We start from the raw sequence: 22,431 nt of genomic DNA on the forward strand, positions 1-22,431 counted from the left end.
ACACCGCAAATGTGCTTTACGCATTTTGCGGATCCGCACATTGCCAGAACTATATAGAAAATGCCTTTTCTTGTCCGCAATTGCGGACAAGAATAGGACATGTTCTATAGGCTCTACAAAAAACGCAGTGTTACCCCGATCAGGCCCGATCTTGTGCGCACACTTGGGGTCAGTCCGCCCCACCGCAGTGCCAGAATTTTTTTCTTTTCTGATCGCTGCAAAAACACCATCGCTGTGGCGCTATAAAGATCACTTTTGAGGGGCATGGCGAGTTCATAGAAGATTTTTTTTTTTTTTTGCCACAAGTTAGCGGAAATTAATATATATATATTTTTTTTTTTTACAAAGTCTCATATTCCACTAACTTGTGACAAAAAATAAAATCTCACATGAACTCACCATACCCCTCACGGAATCCAAATGCGTAAAAATTTTTAGACATTTATATTCCAGACTTCTTCTCACGCCTTAGGGCCCCTAAAATGCCAGGGCAGTATAAATACCCCACATGTGACCCCATTTTGGAAAGAAGACACCCCAAGGTATTCCGTGAGGGGTATGGTGAGTTCATGTAAAATTGTATTTTTTGTCACAAGTTAGTGGAATATGAGACTTTGTAAGAGGAAAAAAAAAATCATTTTCCACTAACTTGTGCCAAAAAATATATATTCTAGGAACTCGCCATGCCCCTCACGGAATACCTTGGGGTGTCTTCTTTCCAAAATGGGGTCACTTGTGGGGTATTTATACTGCCCTGGCATTTTAGGGGCCCTAAAGCGTGAGAAGAAGTCTGGAATCCAAATGTCTAAAAATGCCCTCCTAAAAGGTACTCACTGGAATTTGGGCCCCTTTGTGCACCTAGGCTGCAAAAAAGTGTCACACATGTGGTATCGCCGTACTCAGGAGAAGTAGGGCAATGTGTTTTGGGGTGTATTTTTACATATACCCATGCTGGGTGAGAGAAATATCTCTGTAAATGACAACTTTTTAAATTTCTTTATACAAAGTTGTCAATTTACAGAGATATTTCTCTCACCCAGCAGGGGTATATGTAAAAATACACCCCAAAACGTATTGCCCTTTTTGCCAGAAGTTAGCAGAAATGGAAACTTTATTATTATTTTTTTCCTCAGAAAGTGTCATTTTCCGCTAACTTGTGAATTTTTTTTTAATCATACATGAACTCACCATGCTCCTCCGTCTTCTTTCTAAAATGGGGTCATTTGGGGGGTATTTATACTATCCTGGCATTCTAGCACCTCAAGAAACATGACAGGTGCTCAGAAAGTCAGAGCTGCTTCAAAATGCGGAAATTCACATGTTAGTACCATAGTTTGTAAACGCTATGACTTTTGCGCAAACCAATAAATATACACTTATTGGATTTTTTTTTATCAAAGACATGTAGCACAATAAATTCTGATACAAACTTGTATAGAAATGTAATTATATTTGAACAATTTAACCAGAGAAAGTTAAAAATACACTTTTTTTTTGAAAATTGCGGCCTATTTTGCTTAATATCGAAAAAACGAAAAATGTCAGCAGCAATCAAATGCCACCAAAAGAAAGCTGTATTTGTGAGAAGAAAAGGAGGTAAAATTCATTTGGGTGCCAAGTTGCATGACCGAGCAATAAACCGTTAAAGTTGTGAAGTGCCGATTTGTAAAAAAGGGCCTGGTCACTAGGGGGGTATAAACCTGTAGTCCTTAAGTGGTTAAAAAGAACTTGCTCCCACAAGGCAGGTTCGTTGCAGCATGTTCATCAGCATTCTGTCACATTTTCATTAGTAACTCCTGCCCACTGTACACAATTGCTGATACTATTTTGCCCCATAAAGTAACCATAATGGACCATGAGAAAGAGAACCTCATTCTAAAGTACAGGATAAAACAGTCAAGCATAATAAAAACTCTGATTTCTAATCGACCTTCTCACCTGAGGATCCCCGAAATATATCTGCATTATGAGCGCTATAGTGACGCCCAGAGCGAACGTGATACAAGCGGTTATGATGACAGTGAGGCCATCCTGTCGGCAGCTGCAGTCTGAGCTGAAAGGGTCCTTGACAGTCTCTCTGAGGGGTGAGGCGTCCTGGCTTCCCATTTCGGAGGATGAAGATGGGAGTCGCTGCAGACGGGCTGATTTGAGGAAGGCGTCTGGGTCTGTGAAAACAAAAACATCAAAACGTATAAAAAATTTCATGAATGCTTACCCTTTACCACTTACTCAATACCTTCTGCCTAGTACATGAAAATTATTATAGAATTGAGTACTTTTTTACCTAAAGACTATAAAATAGGCAGCGTAAATTATAACTGGAGTTCTATGTCCCAGGTGGATGTTGTGGAAGTTGTGACTTTCTGGATCCTAGGACAGTTCTAGTGATGATGTTGGTTTCTGGGTCTCAGGGTAATGACAGTGTCAGTGATGATGTGGAGCTCTGTTCTTCAAGAAGCTATGGATTATATTGATGTTCTGAAGTTCAATTAGTGATGATCTGGATGTTTTGTGGTCTGGTTAAATACTATTAATCATATGGAGGTCTTCACATCCGGATGATTGTATTGGTGAAGTGGAGCTCTCCATCCAAGGAAAATACTAGTGATGAAATGAGGTTCTTCTCTCCCAGAACCACATTAGTGATGATAGGGAGTCTGGCATACCCCGCCACTGATTTGGTTTTGGCATACCAGGGTGATGATATCGATGCAGTAGAGTTTTACTCTTGATGTTCGACTATGAATTCATCTTGAGATTTGAGGTGACGTGATAAATGTCCTCCTTGTACCTGATGAGGGGACCAACTGTGACCTTCTGTGGATGCTTCCCTCCCTATACTCCATCTGTTGAAGATTAAAACTAGAGGCTGAGGTCCTAGGATTAGCAAATGTGTTTGAGAGCTATCAGGTTTCTATAATAAGTCCCTAAGTTTAACTCTTTAGTATTGTATTGTACTTCTTACGAAGTATGTATTATTATATAAAACATCCAGTAAACAGATTTTTAGGACTTGCTTGATTCTGAGGCCCCTAAAACATGAGTGAGTGGTCCCCAACTAAATTAGTCTACAAATTTGCCTCAAATTTCACACCATGCAGGAATGTAAAGTTTCCTAATTGTGAATGTTAACTGGTTGTAACCCATTGGGAAATAGTTGGTAAAAAAGCTGGCATAGAAATGTGAGTAGACCAGAATTCACAGGATTAGACAGATTTCTTATTACATGCAGAACAGTGTGTTTCTGTACAGTATTATGTGTTATATCTAAAACAGTGTGTATCTGTACAGTATTATGTATTGTATGCAGAACAGTGTGTATCTGTACAGTATTATGTATTGTATCTAAAACAGTGTGTATCTGTACAGTATTATGTCTAGGTTTATACTGATCGATAGAGATGAGCGAATTTCATATTTTGAAATTCGTTCATGCTTCGTTTACTGGTAAAAGGTGAATTGCGTTATGGATTCCGTTACCATGGACCATAACGCAATTCTATGACGCAATTCATTCCGCAATAATAGTCTATGGGCTGCAAAACGGATCCGTTCCGTTTCCGTTATGCAAGGGAGTCCTCTCCTGCACCTTTTACCAGTAAACAAAGAGTGAACGAATTTCATAACCTGAAATTCGCTCATCTCTATTGTTTGACATATAATAATGTACAGATACAAACTACAGTCAGGTCCATAAATATTGGGACATTGACACAATTGTAAAATTTTTGGCTCTATACACCACCACAATGGATTTGAAATGAAACGAACAAGATGTGCTTTAACTGCAGACTGTCAGCTTTAATTTGAGGGTATTTACATCCAAATCAGGTGAACGGTGTAGGAATTACAACAGTTTGCATATGTGCCTCCCACTTGTTAAGGAACCAAAAGTAATGGCACAATTGGCTTCTCAGCTGTTTCTTGGCCAACTGTGTGTTATTCCTTCATTATCCCAATTACAATGAGCAGATAAAAGGTCCAGAGTTCATTTCAAGTGTGCTATTTGCATTTGGAATATGTTGCTGTCAAGATGAGATCCAAAGAGCTTTTACTATCAGTGAAGCAAGCCATCATTAGGCTTAAAAAACAAAACAAACCCATCAGAGAGATAGCAAAAACATTAGGCGTGGCCAAAACAACTGTTTGGAACATTCTTAAAAAGAAGGAACGCACCGTTGAGCTCAGCAACACCAAAAGACCCGGAAGACCACAGAAAACAACTGTGGTGCATGACAGAAGAATTATTTCCCTGGTGAAGAAAACACCCTTCACAACAGTTGGCCAGATCAAGAACACTCTCCAGGAGGTAGGTGTGTGTGTGTGTCAAAGTCAACAATCAAGAGAAGACTTCACCAGAGTGAATACAGAGTGTTCACCACAAGATGTAAACCATTGGTGAGCCTCAAAAACAGGAAGGCCAGATTAGAGTTTGCCAAACAACATCTAAAAAGCCTTCACAGTTCTGGAACAACATCCTATGGACAGATGAGACCAAGATCAACTTGTTCCAGAGTGATGGGAAGAGAAGAGTGTGGACAAGGAAAGGAACTTCTCATGATCCTAAGCATACCACCTCATTAGTGAAGCATGGTGGTGGTAGTGTCATGGCGTGGGCATGTATGGCTGCCAATGGAACTGGTTCTCTTGTATTTATTGATGATGTGACTGCTGACAAAAGAAGCAGGATGAATTCTGAAGTGTTTCAGGCAATATTATCTGCTCATATTCAGCCAAATGCTTCAGAACTCATTGGACGGCGCTTCACAGTGCAGATGAACAATGACCCAAAGCATACCGCAAAAGCAACCAAAGAGTTTTTTAAGGGAAAGAAGTGGAATGTTATGCAATGGCCAAGTCAATCACCTGACCTGAATCCGATTGAGCATGCATTTCACTTGCTGAAGACAAAACTGAAGAGAAAATGCCCCAAGAACAAGAAGGAACTGAAGACAGTTGCAGTAGAGGCCTGGCAGAGCATCACCAGGGATGAAACCCAGCGTCTGGTGATGTCTATGCGTTCCAGAATTCAGGCTGTAATTGACTGCAAAGGATTTGCAACCAAGTATTAAAAAGTGAAAGTTTGATTTATGATTATTATTCTGTCCCATTACTTTTGGTCCCTTAACAAGTGGGAGGCCCATATGCAAACTGTTGTAATTCCTACACCGTTCGCCTGATTTGGATGTAAATACCCTCAAATTAAAGCCAACAGTCTGCAGGTAAAGCACATCTTGTTCGTTTCATTTCAAATCCATTGCGGTGGTGTATAGAGCCAAAAATGTTAGAATTGTGTCGATGTCCCAATATTCATGGACCTGACTGTATATTCTGGATATAATACTTTACAGAATTATATGCAGGGAACATGATCTATACTTGTACAGTATTCTATCTAGAACATTATGAACCTGTAGAGTAATATATGCATAACATGGTGTGCACCTGTACAGTAGAATATGAAGAGCAGTGTGTGTGCCTGTACAGTTTTATGCAAAACATGGCATGTACCTGTACAGTCATATGCACATCAATGTGTTCACATGTACAGTATTAGGTGTAGAACAGTGTGTATATGTACAGTATTATATGTACAGCAGTGTGTTCACATGTACAGTATTAGGTGCAGAACAGCGTGCGTGTGTATATATATATATATATATATATATATACACTGCCTGTCCAAAAAAAAAGTCGCCACCAAAAAAAAAAAAAATATTGATTCTCAATGGGGTTAAGGTCTGGACACTGTGGTGGCCAATCCATGTGTGAAAATTATGTCTTATGCTCTCTGAACCACTCTTTCACAATTTGAGCCCGATGAATCCTGGCATTGTCATCTTGGAATATGCCCGTGCCATCAGGGAAGAAAAAATCCATTGATGGAATAACCTGGTCATTCAGTATGTTCAGGTGGTCAGCGGACCTCATTCTTGGAGCACATACTGTTTTGTATAAGCAGAGAAATACTGAGAAAAAATGGGTTGGAATCTGGGGAGACTGGAATTCATAGAGCTTCCACCGCTCTTCCACCCGTCACCACTACCCCTCGGTCTTGGGACGGAGGAGTGGTGGTGAAGGGAGATGCATCGCGGGCGGGGGGGATTTCGGGAGGTTAAAAAAAATAAAAATGTTAATTAATATATGTTAATAGGTTAATAATGATATGTTTTATATAATTGTTATTGTTGGATGTTTAATAAAGTTTAAAAAGTAAAAAAAAAAAGATCTGGGCTCTGTGGTGGCCAATCCATGTGTGAAAATGATGTCTCGTGTTCCCTGAACCACTCTTTCACATTTTCAGCCCGATGAATCCTGGCATTGTCATCTTGGAATATGCCCGTGCCATCAGGAAAGAAAAAATCCATTGATGGAATAACCTGGTCATTCAGTATGTTCAGGTAGTCAGCTGACCTCATTCTTGGAGCACATACTGTTGCTGAACCTAGACCTGACCAACTGCAGCAACCCCAGATCATAGCACTGCCCACACAGGCTTGTACAGTAGGCACTAGGCATGATGGGTGCATCACTTCATCTGCCTCTCTTCTTACCCTGATGCGCCCATCACTCTGGAACAGGGTAAATCTGTACTCAGTCCACATGACCTTCTTCTATTGCTCCAGAGTTCAATCTTTATGCTTCCTAGCAAATTGAAGCCTTTTTTTCTGGTTTGCCTCACTGATTAGTGGTTTTCTCACGGCTACACAGCTGTTCAGTCCCAATCCCTTGAGTTCCCTTCGCATTGTGCGTGTGGAAATGCTCTTACTTTCACTATTAAACATAGCCCTGAGTTCTACTGTTGTTTTTCTTCGATTTGATTTCACCAAACATTTAAGTGATCGCCGATCACGATCATTCAGGATTTTTTTCCCGCCACATTTCTTCCTCGAATACGATGGGTCCCCACTTTCTATCCAGTTTCTAATAATGCGTTGGACAGTTCTTAACCCAATTTTAGTCGTTTCTGCAATCTCCTTAGATGTTTTCTCTGCTTGAAGCATGCCAATGATTTGACCCTTCTCAAACAGACTAACATCTTTTCCACGACCACGAGATGTGTCTTTCGACAGGGTTGTTTAAGAAATGAGAAGCAACTCATTGCACCAGTTGGGGTTAAATAACTTATTGCCAGCTGAAAGATATATGTACAGCAGTGTGTTCACATGCACAGTATTAGGTGCAGAACAGTGTGTATATGTACAGTATTATATGCACAGCAGTGTGTTCACATGTACAGTGCAGAACAGTCTGTGTTTATATATTGTGGAGACTCGCTCTGGTAGACAGGATTAGCGGACGCAGTATAGAGGCAACAACAAGTTCTTTGGATCAAACAGTTCAGTGTTTTATTCACACTTTAGGCAAGTGACAAAACAAGCAGTCATATTCAAACAAAAAGTCACCTTGCGGTATTGGTGGTAATTCACACCATGCGGCAATTCTGCCTCAAAGAGTCCTTGCTGATAGCAGCACCAACCTGTTTTCACGCCAAACAGGTAGCAAGCCTTCATCCAAACACAAGGCTCCCAGATCCCAACACAGAGACATGGCTTCTGAGCCCAGCTGCCTATTTAAGGACAGCCAGGTGCTGCCAAAACCTGGACTGGCATTTAAAATCCGGTCCGGTATTTGACCTCAACTGGCTGTAAATCAGCCCAACAGCACATGCTGGGAGGAAAATACCTGTTTTCCCAGACGAAACCTCTCACTGTGTGATTTTATATCTATATATATATATATATATATATATATATATATAGTATTATATGTACATTAGTGTGTTCACGTGTACAGTATTAGGTGCAGTGTGTATATGTATAGTATTATATGCACAGAACAGTATATATATATATATATATTAGCAGAAGGACCCGGCTTTGCACGGGTATATTTCATTTAATGTTTGTGTGTGTCATTAAAAGATATCAACAGTATCCACTATAAAAGTGACATCTACAGAACCCGGCCCCTTTAACAGTGACCTCCACAGTATCCCATCTCCTTAACAGTGATTTCCACAACATCCCGCCCCCTTAACAGTGGCCTCTACAGCAATCTGCCCCTTAACACTGACCTCCATAGCGGACAGTTCCCTTAAGCCTACATGCACACGAACGTTTGTGTTTTGCAGATCCATTGTAACAATACCTATCCTTGTCCGCAAAACGGACAAGATTAGGACATGTTCTAATTTTTTGGCGGGGCTACGGATTGGAGCAACGGATGCAGACAGCACATGGAGTGCTGTCCGCATCTTTTGCGGCCCCATTGAAGTGAACGGGCCTGCATCTGACCCGCAAAAAATGAGGCTCAGATGCGGAACCAAACCACGTTCGTGTGCATGTAGGCTAACTGTGACCTTTACAGCAGCCTGCCCCTCGGGTGGAGAGAGGTCCGGTTTTAGGCCAGACAGTTGGGCTTTCAGACTCCCTGTCCTACGTCCGTCAGGGCTTGGACGGACACAGGGATGTCCTTTTGAACAGCTCACTCTCAGACAGCAGCACTGTGCTGTCTGAGCGTGAGGTGCAGGGGACAAGTCACCATCCCTGCCACCACTGCAGCTGACAGAAGTTGATTTTACCTTCATTTTTTTCAATCCCTGTCGGCTGCAGAGTGGGAGGGGGTGTGGCCTAACAGGGTCATGGGCGTTTCTTAGTGGGACCTGGGGCGGGGTTTTTAAGTCAGTCTTTTGAGGGTGGCCTGAATGGCCAACCTACCTGCCCCTGAACTGTGACCTCCACAGCACTCCCCTCCCTTAATAGTGTCACCCACAGAGCCCTGCCTCTTTAAAACTAACCTACAGCAGTGAAGAAAAATGGCTGTGTTGTTATGGAAACCTGGTGTAAAACTGTGTATGTGGAGGCTAAGGGCCTGCAAGCTTCTATTGGCTGATAAAGGTCATGTGACCAGCCTTCTATTGGCTAATGCCTTTTTTTAGAATATCTCAGGAACGGTACGTCCCAGAGAGCTGAGACCCAGTCTAAAACCTTCAGGGACACATGATGTACCTGTGTGCCAAATTTCATGATTGTAAATGCGACGGTGCGGATTCCTTTAGCGGACATACATACACACATACACTCAGTTTTATATATTAGATATACAGTCAGGTCCATAAATATTGGGACATCAACAAAATTCAAACATTTGTGGCTCTATACACCACCACAATGAATTTGAAATGTAAAGAACAAGATGTGCTTTAACTGCAGACTGTCAGCTTTAATTTGAGGGTATTTACATCCAAATCAGGTGAACGGTGTAGGAATTACAACAGTTTGCATATGTGCCCCCCACTTGTTAAGGGACCAAAAGTAATGGGACAGAATAATAATCATAAATCAAACTTTCACTTTTTAATACTTGGTTGCAAATCCTTTATAATATCAATTATAGCCTAAAGTTTGGAACGCATAGCCATCACCAGACGCTGGGTTTCATCCCTGGTGATGCTCTGCCAGGCCTCTACTGCAACTGTCTTCAGTTTCTGCTTGTTCTTGGGGCATTTTTCCTTCAGCTTTGTTTTCAGCAAGTGAAATGCATGCTCAATCTGATTCAGGTCAGGTGATTGACTTGACCATTGCATAACATTACACTTCTTTCCCTTTAAAAACTCTTTGGTTGCTTTTGTAGTATGCTTTGGGTCATTGTCTATCTGCACTGTGAAGCGCCGCCCAATGAGTTCTGAAGTATTTGGCTGAATATGAGCAGATAATATTGCCTGAAACACTTCAGAATCCATCCTGCTGCTTTTATCAGCAGTCACATCATCAATAAATACAAGAGAACCAGTTCCATTGTCAGCCATACATGCCCACGCCATGAGACTACCACCACCATGCTTCACTGATGAGGTGGTATGCTTAGGATCATGAGCAGTTCCTTTCCTTCTCCATACTTTTCTCTTCTCATCACTCTGGTACAAGTTGATTTTGGTCTCATCTGTCCATAGGATGTTGTTCCAGAACTGTGAAGGCTTTTTTAGATGTCGTTTGGCAAACTCTAATCTGGCCTTCCTGTTTTTGAAGCTCACCAATGGTTTACATCTTGTGGTAAACCCTCTGTATTCAATCTGGTGAAGTCTTCTCTTGATTGTTGACTTTGACACATATACACCTACCTCCTGGAGAGTGTTCTGGATCTGGCCAACTGTTGTGAAGGGTGTTTTCTTCACCAGGGAAAGAATTCTTCGGCCATCCACTACAGTTGTTTTCCATGGTCTTCCGGATATTTTGGTGTTGCTGAGCTCAACGGTGCGTTCCTTCTTTTTAAGAATGTTCCAAACAGTTGTTTTGGCCACGTCTAATGTTTTTGCTATCTCTCTGATGGGTTTGTTGTGTTTTTTCAGCCTAATGATGGCTTGCTTCACTGATAGTGACAGCTCTTTGGATCTCATCTTGAGAGTTGACAGCAACAGATTCCAAATGCAAATAGCACACTTGAAATAAACTCTGGATCTTTTATCTGCTCATTGTAATTGGGATAATGAGGGAATAACACACACCTGGCCATGAAACAGCTGAGAAGCCAATTGTCCTATTACTTTTGGTTCCTTAACAAGTGGGAGGCACATATGCAAACTGTTGTAATTCCTACACCGTTCACCTGATTTGGATGTAAATACCCTCAAATTAAAGCTGACAGTCTGCAGTTAATTCAAAGAGCGGTTCCAGTCAAAAAACTTTTTTCGGCATTTAGCCTTCTTCAGTACAACTGGTTGAGCCGCATAGGTGGTGAAAAAAGCGTAGGGTAAGAGTTAAAGTTGAGGTACCCACAGTGGGTTGCAAGTTGTTGCAGTGGTGTGGGGCTCTATGGCCCTGTATGGCTTGCGCTGGAGTAAGGCAGTAGACTAAACAGAAAGGCGCCTTTCTGTTTAGTCTACTGCCTTACTTCAGCGCAAGCCATACAGGGCCATAGAGCCCCACACCACTGCAACAACTTGCAACCCACTGTGGGTACCTCAACTTTAACTCTTACCCTACGCTTTTTTCTCCACCTATGCGGCTCAACCAGTTGTACTGAAGAAGGCTATATGCCGAAAAACGTTTTTTGACTGGAACCGCTCTTTGAAATAAAAGCATTTATTCAAAACAGCAAAGTGGAGTACAGGAGTCTTAATCTATATTATTATCTGGTTTGGGAACCATCTCCTGCTGCCCACAAAATCAGATTGGAGTACTATCCAACCTTACATTATTATTATTATTATTATTATTATTATTATTATTAGTCTGCAGTTAAAGCACATCTTGTTCGTTTAATTTCAAATCCATTGTGGTGATGTATAGAGCAAACAATGTTACAATTGTGTCGATGTCCCAATATTTGTGGACTTGACTGTATAGTATTATATGTACAGCAGTGTGTTCACATATACAGTATTAGGTGCAGAACATTGTGTATATGTACAGTATTATATGCACACCAGTGTGTTCACATGTACAGTATTAGGTGCAGAACATTGTGTATATGTACAGTATTATATGTATAGCAGTGTGTTTGCATGTACAGTATTAGGTGCAGAACATTGTGTATATGTACAGTATTATATACACACCAGTGTGTTCACATGTACAGTATTAGGTGCAGAACATTGTGTATATGTACAGTATTATATGTATAGCAGTGTGTTTGCATGTACAGTATTAGGTGCAGAACATTGTGTATATGTACAGTACTATATGCACACCAGTGTGTTCACATGTACAGTATTAGGTGCAGCAGAACATTGTGTATATGTACAGTCGTGGCCAAAAGTTTTGAGAATTACATAAATATTGGAAATTGGAAAAGTTGCTGCTTAAGTTTTTATAATAGCAATTTGCATATACTCCAGAATGCTATGAAGAGTGATCAGATGAATTGCATAGTCCTTCTTTGCCATGAAAATTAACTCAATCCCAAAAAAAACTTTCCACTGCATATCATTGCTGTCATTAAAGGACCTGCTGAGATAATTTCAGTAATCGTCTTGTTAACTCAGGTGAGAATGCTGATGAGCACAAGGCTGGAGATCATTATGTCAGGCTGATTGGGTTAAAATGGCAGACTTGACATGTTAAAAGGAGGGTGATGCTTGAAATCATTGTTCTTCCATTGTTAACCATGGTGACCTGCAAAGAAACGCATGCAGCCATCATTGCGTTGCATAAAAATGGCTTCACAGACAAGGATATTGTGGCTACTAAGATTGCACCTCAATCAACAATTTATAGGATCATCAAGAACTTCAAGGAAAGAGGTTCAATTCTTGTTAAGAAGGCTTCAGGGCGTCCAAGAAACTCCAGCAAGCGCCAGGATCGTCTCCTAAAGAGGATTCAGCTGCAGGATCGGAGTTCCACCAGTGCAGAGCTTGCTCCGGAATGGCAGCAGGCAGGTGTGAGCGCATCTGCACGCACAGTGAGGCCAAGACTTTTGGAAGATGGCCTGGTGTCAAGAAGGCCAGCAAAGAAGCCACTTCTCTCCAAAAAAACATCAGGGACAGATTGATCTTCTGCAGAAAGTATGGTGAATGGACTGCTGAGGACTGGGGCAAAGTCATATTCTCCGATAAAGTCTCTTTCCGATTGTTTGGGGCATCTGGAAAAAGGCTTGTCCGGAGAAGAAAAGGTGAGCGCTACCATCAGTCCTGTGTCATGCCAACAGTAAAGCATCCTGAGACCATTCATGTGTGGGATTGCTTCTCATCCAAGGGAGTGGGCTCACACACAATTTTGCCCAAAAACATAGCCATGAATAAAGAATGGTACCAAAACACCCTCCAACAGCAACTTCTTCCAACAATCCAACAACAGTTTGGTGAAGAACAATGCATTTTCCAGCACGATGGAGCACCGTGCCATAAGGCAAAAGTGATAACTAAGTGGCTCGGGGACCAAAACGTTGACATTTTGGGTCCATGGCCTGGAAACTCCCCAGATCTTAATCTCATTGAGAACTTGTGGTCAATCCTCAAGAGGCAGTTGGACAAACAAAAACCCACTAATTCTGACAAACTCCAAGAAGTGATTATGAAAGAATGGGTTGCTATCAGTCAGGAATTGGCCCAGAAGTTGATTGAGAGCATGCCCAGTCGAATTGCAGAGGTCCTGAAAAAGAAGGGCCAACACTGCAAATACTGACTCTTTGCATAAATGTCATGTAATTGTCGATAAAAGCCTTTGAAACGTATGAAGTGCGTGTAATTATATTTCACTACATCACAGAAACAACTGAAACAAAGATCTAAAAGCAGTTTAGCAGCAAACATTGTGAAAATTAGTATTTGTGTCATTCTCAAAACTTTTGGCCACGACTGTACAGTATTATATGTATAGCAGTGTGTTTGCATGTACAGTATTAGGTGCAGAACATTGTGTATATGTACAGTATTATATGCACAGCAATGTGTTCACATGTACAGAACAATATATATATATATATATATATATAATTATGCACAGTAGTGTGTTCTAATACTGTACGCACATACTATTGAGAAGGTATACAATCTCTCCATCTGCCCAACATCATACCAGTCAGGAAGGTGGCACATTCTGAACATTCCAGTCTCACATACTTTTTGCACCCATAAAATGATGGCACATTGCTTTCTCTTAAGATATGAGAATATTGGCAGTGAAGGCATGCTAAACCTCAGACTTTACATCACATTGACGCAAGCACTGGAGAGATGTACAGATAGAGAACAGGGGATGGTCAGACGGGCAAGAAAACAGCAGGTACTGTGGTACACTCTCAGGACTGGTTTTCTGCCCGACTCCTGCCTCAGGTAGGACCCTTATCGAACACCTTTGCATTGGCATCACAAAACATAACACTATTATTTTACATTTGTATATTTCATTATTATAATAGTTACTAATTATATGACAATAGAGGTATATGTCTGTAATATTCAAAGGGGTTCTCTGTTTCTTTTCTGTGTAAGGATATACAAAGAAGAAACCCCTGAGAAGACCTTTAATGCAGTGAATGAATGTATAATCTATGTACTTAACTTCACTGTATCAAAAGAGTCCATGGGACTTGGGGCTTGTACATGGACGATACCCCTGGTGTCTACATGTGTACACCATATCCACTCAAAGTAGATACACTTCTGCTTACCTAAACTTTACAGCGTCTTAAACCCTTCTAAAATATATCTACAGTATATACTTCGCACGGTTTACAAAGCTGCACTGGTCATGTACTATATAAACATTTACTATTACGTTTAATATGCAAATTTCAATTTACATGCTTGTTAATGTGTATTAAGCATGTGTATATACACCCTAAATTAGACAATGTTCTTGTTGTACCATGTTTTTATACAGCTACGGAAATCACTGCACGGTGGCTCAGTGGTTAGCACTGGTGCCATTCCTAGGTTCTGATCCGACCAAGGACAACATCTGCATGGAGTATGTTTGTGTGGGTTTCCTCCGGGTTCTCCGGTTTCCTTCCACAATCCAAAGACATTCTGATAGGAAACTTAGATTGTGAGCCCCATTGGGACAGTGGGATGCTAATGTCTGTAAAGCGCTGTGGAATATAGTAGTGCTATATACAGGTGAAACTCGAAAAATTAGAATATCGTGCAAAAGTTCATTTATTTCAGTAATGCAACTTAAAATTTTTATATTGTTAAAAAAGGTTCAATATTCTAGGCTCAAAGTGTCACACTCTAGTCAGCTAATTAATACATACCCCGTAAGCAAAGGGTACCTGAAATTGTAACTTTGGGGTTTCATAAGCTGTAAGCCAGTGGTGCCCAACCATTTTTCGTCTGAGGGCCGCACTAGACTTGGTATAAATTTTGCGGGCCGGAACCAGGTAGCTTTGCCAGAAAGAAATGCAAACGCTGTGAGGGGGCACGTGTGAGCATTACTACTGTGAAGAGGGCACATATCTGCCATAACTACTGTGAGGGGGCACATATCTGGGCATAACTACTGTGAGGAGGGCACATATCAGGGTATAACTACTGTGAGGAGGGCACACATCAGGGTATAACTACTGTGAGCTGTGAGGAGGGTACATATCAGGGCATAACTACTGTGAGGGGGCACGAGTGAGCATTACTACTGTGAAGAGGGCACATATCTGGCATAACTACTGTGAGGGGGCACATATCTGGGCATAACTACTGTGAGGGGGCACATATCTAAACATAACTACTATGAGGAGGGCACATATTAGGGCATAACTACTGTGAGGAGGGCACATATCAGGGCATAACTACTGTGAGGAGGGCACATATCAGGGCATAACTACTGTGAGGAGGGCACATATCAGGGCATAACTACTGTGAAGAGGGCACATATCTGGGCATAACTACTGTGAGGGGGCACATATCTGGGCATAACTACTGTGAGGGGGCATGTGTGAGCATTACATATGTGAAGAGGGTACATATCTTTGCATTATTACTGTGAGGGGCCACATATCTGGGCATAACTACTGTGAGGGGGCATGTGTGAGCATTAAGTCTGTGAAGAGGGCACATATCTTGGCATTATTACTGTGAGGGGGCATGTTATGTATACATGTGTGTAATGTATGTAGTGCAGTATGTGATTATCACACACTGCACTACATACATTACACACATGTATACATCACATACTGAGCTGTCACCTTCTTCTGCAGGTCTACCTTGATGTCTGGTCTTTAGGCTTCAGTCAGATCCTCCACCGCCATGCTTGCGCCGTGTGCCCGACACCACCAGGAGCTGGCCCCTCCTCCTTTCATCTCCCGCCGGCTTCTCCTACAGCAGGGCGCTCTATCGCTCCAGTGCCCGCCCAATCTTAACAATCAGGGGCGTAGCTAGAAATGACTGGGCCCCATAGCAAAAAAAATTATGGGCCCCCCCCCTCCCGGATCTCCCACCCCCACATACCTATCGGACCTCCCACCGCTTCCAGAGCTCCCACCCAAACACGCCTCCAGGACCTCCCACCCCAACATCCCCTTAAGTGTCGTCCACAGATCCCCCCCTTCAGTGTCGTCCACAGATCCCCCCCTTCAGTGTCGTCCACAGATCCCCCCCCTTCAGTGTCCTCCACAGATCCCCCCCTTCAGTGTCCTCCACAGATCCCCCCCTTCAGTGTCCTCCACAGATCCCCCCTTCAGTGTCCTCCACAGATCCCCCCTTCAGTGTCCTCCACAGATCCCCCCCTCAGTGTCCTCCACAGATCCCCCCTTCAGTGTCCTCCACAGATCCCCCCCTTCAGTGTCCTCCACAGATCCCCCCTTCAGTGTCCTCCACAGATCCCCCCCTTCAGTGTCCTCCACAGATCCCCCCCTTCAGTGTCCTCCACAGATATCCCCCTCAGTGTCATCCACAGATATCCTCCCCAGTGTCGTCCACAGATATCCCCCCCACCCAGCCCCTGCACTTGCCTCTGTGAAATTGAAGAGAAGCGCCGTAATCTCGCACAGGCGCACTGGCAGAGGCCAGGAAGACGGTGCATGCGCACTTCGATGCCTCTGCCAGTGCGCCTGTGCGAGATTACGGCGCTTCTCTTCAATTTCACAGAGGCAAGTGCAGTGAATAAATTAGCTAGGAAGCGGGGCTTGGCGAGGAGATTACAGGCAGCATCGCTTTGCTGCCTGTGCCGGTCACTGCGCGGGCCGTAGGTTGGGCATCACTGCTGTAAGCCATAATCATCTAAATTATAACAAATAAAGGCTTGAAATATCTCGCTTTGCATGTAATGAGTCTATCTCATGTGTTAGTTTCACCTTTTAAGTTGCATTACTGAAATAAATGAACTTTGCACGATATTCTAATTTTTCGAGTTTCACCTGTATGTGCATAAAATAAATAAATATATTACTTGGACCAAATTATCATCCAGTCAAATGCAGAACATAGGAAGGAAATAATATATACTGGTAAATGTAGTTAGGAGGTTACATAAACTCATGTAGTGAGGAGATGATATACACTGGTATATGATGAGATGATATACACTGGTATATGATGAGATGATATACACTGGTATATGATGAGATGATATACACTGGTATATAATGAGATGATATACACTGGTATATGATGAGATGATATACACTGGTATATGATGAGATGATATACACTGGTATATAATGAGATGATATACATTGGTATATAATGAGATGATATACATTGGTATATGATGAGATGATATACATTGGTATATAATGAGATGATATACATTGGTATATAATGAGATGATATACATTGGTATATAATGAGATGATATACACTGGTATATGATGAGATGATATACATTGGTATATAATGAGATGATATACACTGGTATATAATGAGATGATATACACTGGTATATGATGAGATGATATACACTGGTATATGATGAGATGATATACATTGGTATATGATGAGATGATATACACTGGTATATGATGAGATGATATACATTGGTATATAATGAGATGATATACACTGGTATATAATGAGATGATATACATTGGTATATGATGAGATGATATACACTGGTATATAATGAGATGATATACACTGGTATATGATGAGATGATATACACTGGTATATAATGAGATGATATACATTGGTATATGATGAGATGATATACACTGGTATATAATGAGATGATATACATTGGTATATGATGAGATGATATACACTGGTATATAATGAGATGATATACATTGGTATATAATGAGATGATATACATTGGTATATGATGAGATGATATACACTGGTATATGATGAGATGATATACATTGGTATATAATGAGATGATATACACTGGTATATGATGAGATGATATACATTGGTATATAATGAGATGATATACACTGGTATATAATGAGATGATATACATTGATATATGATGAGATGATATACATTGGTATATAATGAGATGATATACATTGGTATATAATGAGATGATATACATTGGTATATGATGAGATGATATACACTGGTATATAATGAGATGATATACATTGATATATGATGAGATGATATACATTGGTATATAATGAGATGATGGAGAAAATACGGATTCCAGCTCTTCACAATAAAAAAGGCTTTTATTCGATTTCCATAAAATCCGACATCAAAAGTAAGACATATTGTTGTGACGCATTTCGGGCTGTTACATCCTAGCCCTTCATCAAAGGTCTTGATGAAGGGCTAGGATGTAACAGCCCGAAACGCGTCACAACAATATGTCTTACTTTTGATGTCGGATTTTATGGAAGTCGACTAAAAGCCTTTTTTATTGTGAAGAGCTGGAATCTGTATTTTCTCCATATTCTGCTCCAGACTTAGTCCAGGCCTGATTATCCGTGCTCCACTGGGAGGTGGTATGTGAGAGCTGCAGTGATTTTCCTTTTACCTATGATGAGATGATATACACTGGTATATGATGAGATGATATACATTGGTATATAATGAGATGATATACACTGGTATATGTAGTGAGATAATATACACTGGTACATGTAATGAGGAGATGATATACACTGGTATATGTAGTGAGATGATATACACTGGTACATGTAATGAGGAGATGATATACACTGGTATGTGATACACTGGTATATATAGTGAGATGATATACACTGGTATATGATGAGATGATATATACTGGTATATGATGAGATGATATATACTGGTATATGATGAGATGATATACACTGGTATATATTTAGTGATGAGATGATATACACTGGTACATGTAATGAGGAGATGATATACACTGGTATATGTAGTGAGATGATATACACTGGTATATGATGAGATGATATATACTGGTATATGATGAGATGATATATACTGGTATATGATGAGATGATATACACTGGTATATATTTAGTGATGAGATGATATACACTGGTACATGTAATGAGGAGATGATATACACTGGTATATGTAGTGAGATGATATACACTGGTATATAATGATGTGATATACACTGGTACTTGTAATGAGGAGATGATATACACTGGTATATGTAGTGAGATGATATACACTAGTATATAATGAGGTGATATACACTGGTACATGTAATGAGGAGATGATATACACTGGTATATGTAGTGAGATGATATACACTAGTATATAATGAGGTGATATACACTGGTATATGTAGTGAGGAGATGATATGCACTGGTATATGTAGTGAAGAGATGATATACACTGGTATATGATGAGATGATATTTACTGGTATATGTAGTGAGATGATAGACACTGGTATATGATGAGATGATATACACTGGTACATGTAGTAAGACGATATACACTGGTATATGTAGTGAGGGGATGATATACACTGGTTTATGATGAGATGATATACACTGGTACATGTAGTGAGACGATATACACTGGTATATAATAAAGTGATATACACTGGTATATGTAGTGAGGAGATGATATACACTGGTATATGTAATGAGAGGATATACACTGGTATATGATGAGATGATATATACTGGTATATGAAAAAATGATATTCACTGGTATATGATGAGATGATATACACTGGTATATGATGCTATGATATATACTGGTATGTGAGGAGATGATATACACTGGTATATGTAGTAAGGAGATGGTATACACTGGTATATGATAAGATCATATATACTGTTATATGAGGAGATTATATACACTGGTATATGATGATATGATATATACTGGTATATGAGGAGATGATATATACTGGTATATGTAGTGATGAGATGATATACACTGGTATTTGAGGAGATGATATACACTGGTATATGATGAGATGATATACACTGGTATTTGAGGAGATGATATACACTGGTATATGATGAGATGATATATACTGGTATACAAGGAGATGACATACACTGGTATATGATGAGATGATATTTACTGGTATATGTAGTGAGATGATAGACACTGGTATATGATGAGATGATATACACTGGTACATGTAGTAAGACAATATACACTGGTATATGTAGTGAGGGGATGATATACACTGGTTTATGATGAGATGATATACACTGGTACATGTAGTGAGACGATATACACTGGTATATAATAAAGTGATATACACTGGTATATGTAGTGAGGAGATGATATACACTGGTATATGTAATGAGAGGATATACACTGGTATATGATGAGATGATATATACTGGTATATGAAAAGATGATATTCACTGGTATATGATGAGATGATATACACTGGTATATGATGCTATGATATATACTGGTATGTGAGGAGATGATATACACTGGTATATGTAGTAAGGAGATGGTATACACTGGTATATGATAAGATCATATATACTGTTATATGAGGAGATTATATACACTGGTATATGATGATATGATATATACTGGTATATGAGGAGATGATATATACTGTGGTATATGTAGTGATGAGATGATATACACTGGTATTTGAGGAGATGATATACACTGGTATATGATGAGATGATATACACTGGTATTTGAGGAGATGATATACACTGGTATATGATGAAATGATATATACTGGTATACAAGGAGATGATATACACTGGTATATGAGGAGATGATATACACTGATATATGATGAGATGATATACACTGGTATACAAGGAGATGATATACAATGGTATATGATGAGATGATATATACTGGTATATGAGGAGATGATATACACTGCTATACGATGAGATGATATACACTGGTATACAAGGAGATGATATACAATGGTATATGATGAGATGATATATACTGGTATATGAGGAGATGATATACACTGGTATATGAGGAGATGATATACACTGGTATATGATGAGATGATATATACTGGTATACAAGGAGATGATATACAATGGTATATGATGAGATGATATATACTGGTATATGAGGAGATGATATACAATGGTATATGATGAGATGATATATACTGGTATATGAGGAGATGATATACACTGGTATATGAGGAGATGATATACACTGGTATATGAGGAGATGATATACTGGTATATGATGAGATGATATACACTGGTATACAAGGAGATGATATACACTGGTATATGATGAGATGATATACACTGGTATACAAGGAGATGATATACAATGGTATATGATGAGATGATATATACTGGTATATGAGGAGATGATATACACTGGTATACGATGAGATGATATACACTGGTATACAAGGAGATGATATACACTGGTATATGATGAGATGATATATACTGGTTTATGAAGAGATGATATACACTGGTATACGATGAGATGATATACACTTGTATACAAGGAGAAGATATACACTGGTATATGATGAGATGATATATACTGGTATATGAAGAGATGATATACACTGGTATACGATGAGATGATATACACTGGTATACAAGGAGATGATATACACTGGTATATGATGAGATGATATATACTGGTATTTGAGGAGATGATATACACTGGTATACGATGAGATGATATACACTGGTATACAAGGAGATGATATACACTGGTATATGATGAGATGATATATACTGGTATATGAGGAGATGATATACACTGGTATACGATGAGATGATATACACTGGTATACAATGAGATGATATACACTGGAATATGTAGTGAGGAGATGATATACACAGGTACATGTATTAGTGAGATATACTGGATGTGATGGAGACAGATACTGGTTCTCAGACACATGTGATGGAGAAATGACATCACTGGTCCATATGATGCAGGGATAACATGGATGATGCATGCACTGACACTACATGGGATGATGATGGATATCAGTGTAGACATGCTCTATGTGTACACATGATTTATTACACCGAGCAAGACAACAGCAGATTACCGGAGTCATGCTCCCCCAGGAAGGTATCATCCTCCCCAGCTCTCGGCACAGGCTCTCCCCCGGTTTCCTCTTCTGGTAGACGGGGAAAGCTGGTGATGCTCATGTAGTCTACAGGGGAATACGAGCCCAGAGATCGCCCAGGGCCCGGCTCAGCCATCTCCACTAGCCTGTGACGTCACCACTGCTGTGGAGGGTGGGAGCTGCAGAGCAGCAGAGACACCGGCAGGTGGCAGTAGTCCGAACAGTCATTTGTGATGAGGACAGGTGATCACAGAGGCTACCAGCCTGTTTTGACGGTCAGTCAGGGGGCTGTCACTACAAAGAGACCCTTTAAATGGAGGCAGGACAACCAGAAGCAGCCATGGTTATCCAGCACTGATGCAGAATTACTCCAAGAAACCCAGGGATACTTGCTTTTGTCCTGCTCCTCCATTCTCCCCTGTAGGGATACAAAGAGTAGGGGGAGGAGGAAGGAAGCTGCATGGCTGAATGTGCTTTGCCAGAAGCCATAGCAGCTCCTGGTGTACCAAGCTGCTAATGTTACAGTATATCATGGTACATATAGTATAATATACTCATGTTATTGATGCGCCCATCGAAGAGGCATGCTACAT

At 40.4% G+C, this 22,431-nt stretch overlaps 1 protein-coding gene across 1 annotated transcript in view; it reads right to left on the reverse strand.

The window, feature by feature from the left end:
- Positions 1–21,974, reverse strand: part of GGT7 (gamma-glutamyltransferase 7) — a 47,143-nt gene extending 25,169 nt beyond the window's left edge. Inside the window, exons 1-2 of the mRNA XM_040437721.1 lie at positions 21,818–21,974; positions 1,939–2,165 (exon numbers count right to left, since the gene is read on the reverse strand). Of these exons, the coding sequence (XP_040293655.1) occupies positions 1,939–2,165; positions 21,818–21,974 (384 nt within the window). The remainder of the gene's footprint in view (positions 1–1,938; positions 2,166–21,817) is intronic.
- Positions 21,975–22,431: the final 457 nt, after the last annotated feature.

Source organism: Bufo bufo, chromosome 6 (genome assembly GCF_905171765.1).
Source record: "Bufo bufo chromosome 6, aBufBuf1.1, whole genome shotgun sequence".
NCBI classification, from domain to species: Eukaryota; Metazoa; Chordata; class Amphibia; order Anura; family Bufonidae; genus Bufo; species Bufo bufo.